Consider the following 12,771-nt stretch of genomic DNA (forward strand, 5'->3'; position numbering starts at 1 on the left):
AAAATTCGACGGACTCATAAACAGTTTCCCGAAGAGAGTACCTATAGTAAGGTTACTCGATGCATTACTCGCAAACTTGGAATACATATACGTATGTATACGAATTTAAAAATTATGTACATTGACATTGACACAATGAATACTTAAATTAAATACTCAATTGCTTCTTCAACGCCAATTCTTTATTTAAGTATAATTTTAGTCATACCTACGTCATGGTATTACGATTCAAATAATAATTTCATTTTTTTTAATTGAAGAAAAACGTCAATGTTGAGCATTACTTTAAAAATATAGAAATGAATTATTTATTTAGGTTGACGAGTGGTTAAATGTAGCGGTAATAACGAATTCATTATAGCCAAGTTACCTACAAAATTTATTTTGAAAAATGGAATAAGAAGCAAGAGTGTTGCTTATTACGATGAAAAATTAACGGAAGTTTCTGAAATTCAAGTTTATTCATTTTATTAAAATTCGTTATAAAAATAATGAAATAGAGAAAATGTAGAAATAATGGAAGTCGAAATAAGACATTTGATTCAATCTTGTAAATCTTAAATTCTTAATTTTTTAGTTAAAAAAAAAAAAAAGTCGCTCATGAAGAAGAAAAGTGAATCTATTTTTGTTTATTAGAAATTGCGATGGCATCAAATCAATTGTACAAGTAAGTACATACGTAAGTAAGTACCTATCTCTTGAAAAGTCAATTTGTAGAAAGGATGAGGATAAAAAAATGACCTTCATCACAATTTTTCAAATCTGAAAATGATGCGGTTCAAATTCTGTGGGCACTTATTATGAAAAGTTAGCTTTCACTGGTAAGGAAAGTTCAGTTTAGAATTTTTAAAAGTTTTATGACTGAATTTAAATGACTTACCTTTATTTTGTTAAACTGAACTCAGATTTTCTTCAAGTTCAAAATAATATGATTTTTCATAGTTAGGCATCATTACAACAATCTGCATTTACGGCAAACTGAGTATGCAATTTTATTAACACCAACGTAAATTGTTTTGAAGTTTTCTAACATGAATTCGATTGATCCAATTTCGCTCGGATTTTCTTACGAGTTCCCTAGATGATTTTTGTCCTAATCTTCCAGAAGCTTGATGGAGGAAGAGGAAGAGCAGGGGAACGGGCAGTCTCGTAATTTTCTCACATTTGCAATTTTACTCGCAAAAGTACGAAACTTGAAAGGCTCATTATATCTCAAGATTGGTTGAACTTGAACTTGAAGCATATTTTTATGAGTTTTTAAAAGGAATTATACATATGGAAGATTTATTATCAGCAATTAAAATTTGGAAAGCTGGAATGGCGAATTTTAGTGTTCGAAGTGAGGGTTCAACGTTTCAAGATGAGTTTTGAATGGGTACACAAGTTGAAATTGAAAGCTGTACCAATAAAAATTTGAAAGTTTACTGTTCGGACTTCATGATGATTTCTTGTTGATGATTCTTCTGCGTTCTGTCGTGCTTTGTGAAAATTCTTTGAATCTCGTCATCTACAATAAGTCAATAACATTCAATAGTACCTACCTGTATCGTTTTCATTGATGAAATATAGGCTCATTAGAAATGAGAGCTTTTTTGATAGATAATCTAAGTTTTTGGTTTTTTTTTGTTTTTTTTTTAACAATGTGAGAATAATTATTAAACAGACGCCCTTATTGGTAACCGGAATGTTTCCTAAAAAAATGTCAAGGAAAAAATTCTTTCGGCATTTTTAATCGAAAGGGATAGAGTTGATAGTAAACTAGATTCCTTTTCTGTTCATAAAATGACTGATATCGTTAAGCCAGAGCATGGTAGCATGAAGGAAATCAAAATACAGCAATACTGGATTTTGGTTCATTTTGATAAATTATTATACGTCAGCGCCTCAGATGTTGATGAAAGGCGATGGGAATCATTTTCGAGTATTTGAACTTCTTTTTTGAGCATTAATTGTACCGATTTTCCATAGCGTTTTGTTTGTTCAGTTTTTTGTTTCAAAGGTTGCTTCTAGCAACGTGCGTTGATTTGTTAGAAATAGCTAAAACTACTGAGAATTTTAGTGGAGCTAATTTAACATACATATTTTATTCGTAAGTTAATACTAATCTTTTTTCAAGTTTGAATGTGTAAAAAATGATGATAATGATTTTTTTTAAAGGTCGGATTCGCTATGATTAGCTTATGAAGTTTCTAGTGCAAAAAAGAACCGTCAGTTACAAAAATCAATTATATATATTTTTTTCAACGAAGTTTTCGTGTATTTTGAACAAAATTATCGAACTTTATTCAATACGTAAGTTGATCTTTCAATTTCGACATCTTTTTTGAAAAGAACATTATCATCAATGTTACTCAATTTTCAATTCTTCAATTTCATATCTAGCTTTATGACGTTTAGGATTCGACCACACACAAGAATGAAGAATCTGGAATCACTTTTAATTATTTTTTTCTTCAAATTTCACTGGGTTTTTTCCTCAGTTTCGCCATGAAAAATCCAATAGTGTCATCTTCAGTTGAAGTACCGAGTCCGAAGCGTTGGACTTTATGTCTCTGTTCTTCATTTAAACCACACTACAATAGAAATTTTGATACAGAATGAGTATTTTAATACCTTTGAGAGGAATTAGATACAAGAAATTCTCATTTTCTTACGTCAGGTAAACCAGGTCCACCATAATGTGGTTTCGAAGGAACCAATTCCATTTCAGGATATTTTTCTAAAATCCAAGCTACAACGCATTCGTTTTCTTCACATAAAATAGAACATGTGCTATAGACCATGTGACCTCCAGGTTTTAATAAACGCACTGCCTAAAATTTAAAAATACATGATATTTTTTTTCTCATTAAATTTAAATTATGGAGTAATTTAAAATATAAAATAACTCACATTACGAACAAATTTCTTCTGTAAAGGAGGAAAAGTTTTCAAGGATGTCTTATCTACTCTGATTCGAAACATTGGTCGTTGACCTAAACCACTGCAAGGCACATCTAGGAGGATTTTATCGAAGGTATTTATGGAAAATGGAGGACCATCGGTGATTTCACGTTCATCGTCGCTCACTAATTTTGTAGAATCTCCTTTGAAGGCTTTTACACAATTTTGTATTGACAAATTGGTACAGTTTTTCACGATGGTATCAATTTTCTTGGGGTTGTCAATAGCTATCAGTATTCCCTAAAGTACAATTATTAGTTTTCATTTTTTAGATATCAATATCTTTATTATTAACGCAGGAAAATTATTTACTTCGTCTTTCATCAAAGCAGCTATATGGGTTGTTTTGTTTCCCGGAGCAGCACACATGTCTAGTACAGTCTCACCCGGTTTAGGATCTAAAGTTCTAACACAAACCATAGATGGGAAATTTTGTAGAACTCCTAGCTGTTCGGGAGAATTGAACATCACAACACCGGAAACAGGATTGGTAACAAAAACAGCTATTCCTCTGAAACAAGTATGTATTAATTCTATTTCCAGATTCAAACAGATTGAATTTCAATCCCTGTTAGATACTTTTCTGGTTTGCCTCCATCGAACAATTGATGTCTGTTTTTCATAGCTATTCCATTACCAACGAATAATTTGGATTCGGCTTCATATCGTTTTTTGTATCCTCTAAGGCATTTTGAAGATAAATCTGAATAAACTGATACCTTTGCGCCTACTGATACATCTGAAATTGTATTCATTTTAAATAACAATTCGAATACAATAAATAATAAATCAGATTTGATCAACTTACCTGGTAACATTCCTAAAACACCAGGAGCAAATACATGTGCTCCTCTGAGGACCGCAGCTCCACAAAATGCATCGACAATTACTTCATCTGGTACAGGGATCAAGTCTAGCTGAGCTTCGTTTAATCTACCTATGGTAATGCATTCAGGAATTGTATCATGCACTTTGATACTCGGTAACTGACTTGATTCCAAGTTATATCTCTGGAAAATTATCAATGGAATGAATTTTCGGTCATTTATGACCTCTATATTATAAATATTAAATGTACCTATAAATATTACACCTTTTTTAATTCTTCGGCAATTTGTGGAAGAACATCTTCGGCGTCGTGAAGTAAAGTATTTATTCTAAATGTGGTACACTGCGGAGCATCGACGTACCAATCGACTAATAACTTCAACTAGAAACCAAGGAAATACAGTATTTCAACTACTTATTTATACATTAATTTGATTCTCCTGATACTTACACTGATAGCTTTACTGCTTTCTGCAGTTGAGGATAAAATTTTAGTGAATTTTTCGGTCAAATATTGTTTTAGAAAAGCAGACATAGTGCGATGAGTGAACTACGTTTATGTTGAAACCAAAACTGGGCGAAGTGAATTATTTTCAAGTAATTCTCATTCATTAACGTATTCATAAATTCACATTTTTCACTCATTTTTTCATTTTTGCAATTTGCATCAGTTTTTTTATTTTTATCAAAATTTCAATGTTTATGTTTTTACACATGGTGTCGAAGATACTCGAAAAGTTACGAATTTAGCCGAAGCTGTTTCAACAGCAACACTGAATAAAAATGATTAAAAATTGGAAATTTTCTTTTTTTTCATTTTGCACTCTTGAAACTTTTTTGCATTATAAAATAATTTACAGAACATTTATTTTAGAATAATTTTCATTTATACGTCATTTTGAAGGAGGAAAAAAGCAAAAAAAATGAATTAATGAAATAATAAAATGACCAAGAAGTTACATTTCACTGGTAGAGTCAAAGTTGGTAACATTGAATGTTATCACTCAAAATTTCAAAAAAAAAAACAACAACTTCGAAATACTTCGAAATTGAAGAATTGAAAATTGATTGAAAAAATGAGGTGTTAATCGTTTACTATTTCGCATATTACGACTGTTTCTTCATTCAGAAAGCAGAATTCCCTAAAGTGAGTATTCCTCCATTTAGTTGTATCTTGCAAAACATGTAAACAACATACGATAATACATTCATGGTTGCTCATACTTCACATCGTATTTTGGCGCGATATGCGGTCTTCATCAAAAAATCATTTATAATCTAATTCAAAACGTTAATTCATTTCATTTCAGCGCTCCGAAAATGTCTCTGGTAAAAACGTTCGCCAATGCTACGAACATCGACGACAACGACCGTATAAAATTCCATCGTACGAAGATAGTTGCCGCCAAAGAGACACTGAGACTTCTCCGAAACAGACTGCATTTATTGAAAGCTTCCAACAGTCAAGTACAACGTGAACTGCTGGCTGATTTGACCAAACTTGAGCATGCATTGTCTCTGGCAGTACACGAAATGCAGAAAGTAGTCACCAAACGTCACATGATTCAGTTGGCTCTCGAACGATCGATATTTTCTACCTTGTTGTACTTACCGGAGAAAAAACTCTTCGATGCGATCGGATTAAATGACATCGAGCATTGTATTTCCGATAACTTGAAATCCATGCTAACGCAAGCTGAATCTTTGAAAGAAAAAAAGGAAACATCCGATACTCAGTTTATAAAGATGACGAATTGTAGAGACGAGTTGGCCGATGTTGTTGATGAGATAGCTACCAAGTTGAATGATCAAGGATCGTCGGAATCCGACGAAATAAAAAAACAACGATTGGCCAAAAAGTGCGATAATATCAATATGCTCAGAAGTTTTTTCTCTGCTTTGGTTGCAGCTCAACCGATGGAAGATTGTAAAATGCTTGTACCTTTGGTTTGGAAATGGCGTACGCATCGGTCCTACGAATATTATCAGAATAGGATTTCTTACGAGTAACGAGTAATATGAGACTAGTTAGACTGGCTTATTTTATTATTGTACATATTTATTGTATTTAAGTTGATGATAATTTTACTTCGAGTACTGTACCAGTTAAAAATTGATTGCTCAATGTTTTAAGAGAATTATTCTAATTTTTTATTATATTTTTATTCGTTCGTTGTTTCGTGTTATTAACTGAATCTAATCTGAGCTTTTATTATGCTGTGAGAAACTAGCAAACCATTTCATAATATTCTAAACCTGTCAAAAGCCATGATAAGAAATTGATCAATCTTTAATTCGAACAAAATATTTCATTTGATTGATCTATTATGCATTTTTCTTTAAATTATTTTTTTTATATGTACGAATGTTACACTTTTCACTGAAAAAAAGCAGGACAAAAACGTTGTCTTTCCTATTTTTTATCATCTGGTGTTGACGAAATGCTCTTGTTCAGTGTTTGGCAAGAATGAACTCATGAAAATAATGAAATATGGAACATTGAATCCACCTGTAGAAAAATATCATCACGGTTTCGGTTTAAATTCTGTGAGTCTGACAAAAATTTGACAATTTTAACAAAAATCAGAAATTTCTGAGGATTATTGGCAAAAAAAATCAATTTTATTTTTTCGCAATTTTTGCCAAAAAAAGGAAGTTTTTTTTGTAACTTTTTGGTATACAGTAAATAAAACGAGATTTTCAATTAGTGAATTTTGGCATTTTTTGGTAACCAAGCAAGACTTTTCAATTTTTTAAAAAACGAGAAATTTTGCATCGCGAAGTCTCACGATTTTTATGCAAAAAACAAAAATGTTGTGAAGTTTTGCAACAAAGTGAGAATATTGGACAAGTTTTGTCAAAAAAGCGACCCTTTTTGGACAATATTTTTAAAAAAGGGACGTTTTGAAATTTTTTAAGCAAAACATTTTTTTTAGTAGTTTTGAAATTTGTTGTCAAAAATTAAACGTTGACAATTTTATAAAAAAAAGAGGACTTTTTGGGAGCTGCATTTTGACAATTTCTGACAATAAGCGAAACCACCACATTTACTAAAAAATGGGAATTTGTGCCAAAAAAGCAGAATTTACAAGTTTGGCAATGATCACGACATTTTGGCAATTGTTGGCAAAAAAATATACTTTATCGAATTTTTTTGCGAATAAACAGAAACTTTTTGGATTTTTTTGGCGAACACAATTTTTAGCAAGAAAAAAGACTATCTGGGGTTGTGAATTTTAACAAATTTCAACACAAGGCAAGACTTTGCAACCGAATTGCTGAAAAGGCGTTGACCTTTGGCAAATTATTCAATTTGATAGTAACATTTTTCTTTTTTTCAATATGTACGAAAAAATTAAATTTTCTATTTGTAAGAAGAAAGTAAATTTTAGTTAATGGAAAAGAACCGAATACGAGTCCTCTAAAATACAAACGAACATTTAACACAAAATATATATTTCTTCTAAAAGACAGAAAAGAAAAGAAAAACTATAAAATATAATATAAATATTATCACACAATAACAGCATAAAAACATAACAATCTTTACAAGTCCAAATCTTCAAACAGCAATAATCTTGCTTGGGTCAACTTTAACGCGAATAAACAAAGTATCATCTCTGACAAATTGTCTCTTCTTTAACGTCTCGTGGGACACGAATCTGGGAAATCCAAAGCCCAACGAATCTGGTTCTTTACTCGGACGTTGGAAATTCTCCCAAGATGGATCAGGAACGAAACTTTCCACGATATTGTAAGGCTATAATAAGACAAAGAAAAAACACACATTTAATACATCTGGCACTAATGTAAGATGCGAATTAAAAAATCCAGTAGGTACACGAATGAAAGATGAGCTTACTTTTTCGCCTTGATCAAAAAGCGTAAAAGAGACGGTATGAGCAAAAGGCCATCTCAATAAAGCGTCATATTCTCCGGGTAGTATTTTGATGTAGACGGATATGTGGGTACCTTCTCCGGCTCCGTTACCGTTTAAGAAAACGGAAGCTTGTAATTTGTATCCGAATTGACTGGTATAGAACGGAGAGCTGATTAATTCGACTCCATCTTTGCCACGAGCTTCTTCCATTTTGACACTGTATTCGCTTATTTTCCATACCAAAGTGCCTATGAAATAAAATAACACACGAGTTAGGTTGGCAATTTTTAATATCAATAAATCTTCGAGCACAACCGAGTGTACAAGTAACTCTATTACGAACATAAATAGGTACCTGATTGATGTAAAGAGATTCGAGACAATGCACTTTTAAGCGAGCTTATTTGGTTTTGTTGTTTAGTGACTAGTGAACACATTAACATTAAATGCTGTTGGACGGATTCCTCCATATGTCTATCCATAATGGGACCTCGTAAACCCTGCAGAAATACAAAACGAATAACGTTTTAGTAAAATGATACGAAGACGCGGAAAAGGAAAACCACACAGATACATATTTCGAATAATTCAACCAACCTTAAACCTACATCCAGCTTCTTTAAATGCGCAACAACTCAATAACAAGTTACAGTGATCTTTCAAATGTGATTCCATTTCTTCTCTCGGTACGACCATCAACTCGCATCGATTCGGACAAGGTACCGGTACTCGGGCACATTTTGTATGATGATTTTGTAAAGTATCAGCGACGTATTGATTGTTACAATACCTGTAAGAAGTACATAAGATGTTATTTTAACATACATATTACAAAAACCGCGACAATTAAGATCAATGAGGAAACACAACGCTGCATAAATGAATTATGCAAGTTATGTATAAGCGTATGCATACGCGATTTTTGTAGGAAATAATTACCTGCATGCTATCAATCGTTTGCAACAATCATTAGTCTTATGTCTGGATAAATATCGACGTTGTAATTTCTGACCGCATTTGTTTTCGCAATAAATCGGTTCCAAAGGGCAACACCCGTTGTGCTCTTCGATCGCCGATCCGGGGAAATCTTGACCGCAAAATTCGCATCTGGCTATTCGTTCCGGACATGTGTATTTTAAATGGTCTTCCATTAATATTCGCGGTATTTGAGCACCGCATTTGTTGTTGCAAGGCATCGAATCGTATTTGCAAGTTTGAAGGTGCGCCTGCAAATGTAAGTACGTATTTATTAGAAAATTGTAAGCAATGTAACCAGGTATAGAATAAGCAAAAAAAAAAAAAAAAACTAAACTAGTACACAAAAATTGGTATTTGGTATCAATAGGCTCGTGCTATTATTTTATTCGTTGGCGAATTAATATGGGTTCACTAGAGCTGTTTCCTGCTCACGAAAAGTTGAAAACTGAGAACAGATCTTTAAATATTAGTCCAATGATGCACATGATCGACTGTCATAATAATTGTTCACAAACTTCTACAAATACTAACTACACTTGAAATACTTAGCTTTCAGCATTTTTTTGAACAAAAATTAGCCACAGAAGAGATTTTTTGAATATGTTATCAGGAATTTTGGCGAACTATCCCCGATCCGGTTCCAAAAAGATACATTAATTTAAAAATGCATCAAAAAAATTGTTTATAAAAATAGAGTTTTCAACAATGAAAAAATAAAAAATACAAATAAAACAGTTTAAGTTGAAAAAAATAATTTTTAATAAAAAATCCAGCTCGTAAGTACTAGGAGTTCAGATTCAGACTTTATTAGCATCTATTCTCCCCCCTCCACCACCCCAGGTGCTCAAAATGGACAGTTGAATGCACAAAAATGTACATTCTTTTCCTGTCAAACATTATTCTCACAATCGGAAAATGTTTTCCTAGCTTTTGGCTTGAGCACAGTAATTTTCTACCTACAGGTTACATTTCAGTGAAAAAAGTACACAGACACAATAGGTATATAATAGATATTAAAGTGGTCCTTAACTACATGAAAAAAAAAATGTGCGATTTTTTCCGCTCCCATCTCCTAAAGTGGTGACCTCGAGTGAGAAAATAATTCCCTATTTTTTATTTTTTCCATTTTCAAAAAATTCGGGCTGCAATGGGCCCCTCAATTTTCAAAAATTTGAAAAAAAACCTAATTCAAAGAAAAATGTTCAAAATTTCGAGTTCCATCATCTCTAGAAAGTCCTTCTGGAGTAAAATAGACTCTCGTGGTGATTTTAGCCCCCTCCCATGAAAACCAAGCTGACCCCCCAGAATAGCTGAAATTCGTATAATATGTGGGATGTCCTGAAATTAGTTGTTTTTGGTCATTCCTCCTCCCAACCCACATTGTGGTGTCTTTTGGTGAGAAAATAATTCCCTATTTTTTATTTTTTCCATTTTCAAAAAATTCGAGTTGTAGTGGGTCCCTCAATTTTCAAAAATTTGAAGAAAAAAAACAATTCAAAGAAAAATTTTTAAAATTTAAAAATTTTGAGTTCCATCGTCTCTAAAAGGTCCCTTTTGAGTAAAATAGACTCTCATGACGATTTTAGCCCCCTCCTATTAAAACCAAGCTGACCCCACCAGAATAGCTGAAATTTGTATTTTAACTATAAATATGTAGGATTCGGTTCTTCAAAATTTCTAAATGAAAAAGTGGGAATTGAGCAGGTCTTTTGGCAACACGTTTTTTAAAATACGGTACGAAATTTTTTTATTAGGGGGGGGGGTGGATGGTTCAAAATTTTATAAGCCAATTTTTCGCTTTTACAATGTCTTTTAACATTCCAAACATTTTTTTCGGAGGAGATAAAGTAAAAAACACCCTTTCCCATAATTTTTCATTGGCAGGGCGTCTTCAAATACTTGACGACTTTTTTTGGGGGAGGGGGAGGATGAGAATTGCCAAATTCTACATCCAAGTTTTTTCTTTCCCATCATCTTTGCGAATCCCAATATTTTTTTGGTGGGGCAGGAGGAGCGGGAGAGGGAATGGTGACAATATCTTTACCATTTCATTAATTTTTTCAGCTTTTTCGAATTCTGAAAATCGTTTGAGCGTTTCAAATGAAATTTCTATCACAACTTTTCAACCTATTTGTACCAAAAACAAAAATGCAAATTAATTTTTTGAAAATTTCTTTTGAAAAAAAAACATTTTCTGCCTGAGCGAAAAAAATGTTTTGGAAAATTTTCGGTTTTGAACATCAAAGTTGGCATTTGGAATTTTAGAGCATACTTTTCCACAGATTTTTTGAAAAAAAGGCAGTCTTGTTCTTCGAAAATGGCTTTTTAACAGGTGAAAAATGTATTTCTACCCCAAATAAGCGAAGGCAATTTTTTTTCAGCCCCTTAGTCCTTCAATATTAGACTTTCTAAAAATCAGGTGTCATTAGATACCATACTCTTGTTTCACAGAATTTAATTAGCCAATTATTCTAAAAAAAATCACGTTTTGCCCACGTGAAAAAAATTGAATTCGAACTATCAAATACGAAGATAAAATCCCAATGGGAAAAATGAATGGATAGGATCAGAACAGACTCTCTGAACATGATCTAATCCGATCAAAACTTTGATTTGGCCAGATCTTAAGGTTTGGTAAGGTCAAGTCAGATCCATAGAATATGTCCAGATCTGATCAAATCCATCATTTTTCACAGCTATTGGAAATAAATTCAACCAAAAAATTCCTTCGTCACAATTTCTGAAAAATTTAGATAGGAACAAAATAAAGTAAAGAATGCGAACGTAATCAGCTGATCTAAGTCGAAAGAAAATTCAGTCCTAGGCTGCGAATATGGGAATTGGGATCTAAACACTTTCAGAAAAATGAAGCGTTCAACATCATTAAAATCAAGGGATTTCCCCCTTACCTCTTTCCTTCCCTGATGCCTGTATACTTAAATATAAAATTAAATTTAATTACAGACAAAATGTCCACCAAATCCAGCCAACATGTAAATCGAATTATGATCAAAAACACAGCACCGAAATCAGCCAGCAATAACATACCCCTACCCTTCATGGTATATTTGTACCATGTGGCGTGTACCCGCACAATCGTTACAACTCGAGTAATAAATACCTACTCGAAACCTAAAACCACATAATCTCGTTTTTTTCCTATTCTCACATCATCAATCGCTCGTTTAGAAGGAAGAAGACGAACAAAACTACAATCCACGCCAGGAATAGAAGAACCTGCTGATCAAATAAAAATATTTGTAGATACGATACAATCTCGACGATTCGCTTTTTACAACACAAATTCATTGAGAAAAATCTCACTACATATATAGGTATGACCCAGGTCACCGCGAAGAGTACCACGACCGTTATCCAATTTCATTATCGAAAGTAAAAAAAAAAAACTACGTACCATACGAGAGATAGAAAAAAACCGTGCGAAAACGCCATCGATCGCCGCCAATAACAACTTGACCATCGAGTAAAAAGATGAAGACTGAATTCGAAATCAAGTAAACCACCTCTTCTGATATCATAGAGGTACCTTACCTATACCGATGAACCAAATTTTTAAAGTCGTAAGTCGAATGCCGAAAACGTGTCATCTCTTGCTTAACACCGAAGAGGTGTTTTATCAAAATTTCCCATCGAGTCACGATTCGAAAAACTTATTAAAAAGCAGATGAGGCTCGAATATAGCAATACTCATCTACCTACTATACCTCAGTTAATTTATTCGCCAACAATTAACCGGAGAGGCGCAGCGTAGCCGCAGATACCGTGGAGTGGACTTTCGAATTGTTAATTTTTAAATTGATAAAAGGCGCGATAATTTGATCAATTAATTAATATATGTATTTTCATCCGAGCTTACTTTTAATTTACGAAGTTGGTCACTCCATTTGCATCCTTCTTTGTGGTGAATACAATATACGGTCGATCCCATGATATCTTTTTCTGAATCGGATATCTGAAAAATTCAAGTAAAAATCTACGGTTAATTGTCACGTCATGTAGGTAACAAAAAATAGGTAAGTACCTAAGTACAGGTAATAAACACCGCAATAAACATATACAAGTATAAACAGATAGGTACACAAAAACAAAACGCGATGAGTAAAAAAAAAACCGTTAATTTT

The 12,771-nt window shown here is 32.9% G+C and overlaps 3 protein-coding genes and 1 long non-coding RNA gene across 8 annotated transcripts in view; 2 read left to right on the top strand and 2 right to left on the bottom strand.

The window, feature by feature from the left end:
- Positions 1-249: 249 nt before the first annotated feature.
- On the top strand, positions 250-3,430 carry LOC135841336 (uncharacterized). Its single transcript, XR_010557894.1, has 2 exons — positions 250-667; positions 1,106-3,430. It is a non-coding gene; the product is annotated as an uncharacterized LOC135841336 (long non-coding RNA).
- Positions 2,213-4,441, bottom strand: LOC135841333 (tRNA (cytosine(72)-C(5))-methyltransferase NSUN6). The gene is made up of 8 exons (XM_065358252.1): positions 4,223-4,441; positions 4,037-4,153; positions 3,752-3,953; positions 3,523-3,682; positions 3,256-3,454; positions 2,893-3,183; positions 2,655-2,813; positions 2,213-2,573 (listed from the first exon to the last, which is right to left on the bottom strand). Exons 1-8 carry the CDS (start codon positions 4,304-4,306, stop codon positions 2,454-2,456), a joined length of 1,332 nt encoding a protein of 443 aa, XP_065214324.1. The 5' UTR covers positions 4,307-4,441; the 3' UTR covers positions 2,213-2,453.
- A 238-nt stretch (positions 4,442-4,679) lies between these two features.
- Positions 4,680-5,946, top strand: LOC135841334 (uncharacterized). The gene is made up of 2 exons (XM_065358254.1): positions 4,680-4,918; positions 5,082-5,946. Exon 2 carries the CDS (start codon positions 5,092-5,094, stop codon positions 5,779-5,781), a length of 690 nt encoding a protein of 229 aa, XP_065214326.1. The 5' UTR covers positions 4,680-4,918; positions 5,082-5,091; the 3' UTR covers positions 5,782-5,946.
- Positions 5,947-7,210: 1,264 nt separating this feature from the next.
- Positions 7,211-12,771, bottom strand: part of Traf4 (TNF receptor associated factor 4) — a 126,537-nt gene continuing 120,976 nt past the window's right edge. For all 5 annotated transcript variants that reach the window (XM_065358251.1, XM_065358249.1, XM_065358246.1 and 2 more), the window contains exons 2-7: positions 12,507-12,602; positions 8,591-8,877; positions 8,249-8,441; positions 8,007-8,151; positions 7,634-7,899; positions 7,211-7,531 (exon numbers count right to left, since the gene is read on the bottom strand). In XM_065358251.1, coding sequence (XP_065214323.1) covers positions 7,334-7,531; positions 7,634-7,899; positions 8,007-8,151; positions 8,249-8,441; positions 8,591-8,877; positions 12,507-12,578 — 1,161 coding nt within the window. In that variant the 5' untranslated portion in view covers positions 12,579-12,602 and the 3' untranslated portion in view covers positions 7,211-7,333. The remainder of the gene's footprint in view (positions 7,532-7,633; positions 7,900-8,006; positions 8,152-8,248; positions 8,442-8,590; positions 8,878-12,506; positions 12,603-12,771) is intronic.

Source organism: Planococcus citri, chromosome 3, assembly GCF_950023065.1.
Source record: "Planococcus citri chromosome 3, ihPlaCitr1.1, whole genome shotgun sequence".
Classification (NCBI taxonomy): Eukaryota; Metazoa; Arthropoda; class Insecta; order Hemiptera; family Pseudococcidae; genus Planococcus; species Planococcus citri.

Coding starts and splice junctions, on each gene's coding strand:
- LOC135841333 (XM_065358252.1), bottom strand. CDS start 4,306: ATGTCTGCTTTTCTAAAACAATATTTGACCGAAAAATTCACTAAAATT. Junction 3,683..3,751: donor TGTTTTAGGAATGTTACCAG/GTAAGTTGATCA, acceptor ATACAATTTCAG/ATGTATCAGTAGGCGCAAAG. Junction 2,814..2,892: donor AGAAGAAATTTGTTCGTAAT/GTGAGTTATTTT, acceptor TTTAAATTTTAG/GCAGTGCGTTTATTAAAACC.
- LOC135841334 (XM_065358254.1), top strand. CDS start 5,092: ATGTCTCTGGTAAAAACGTTCGCCAATGCTACGAACATCGACGACAAC.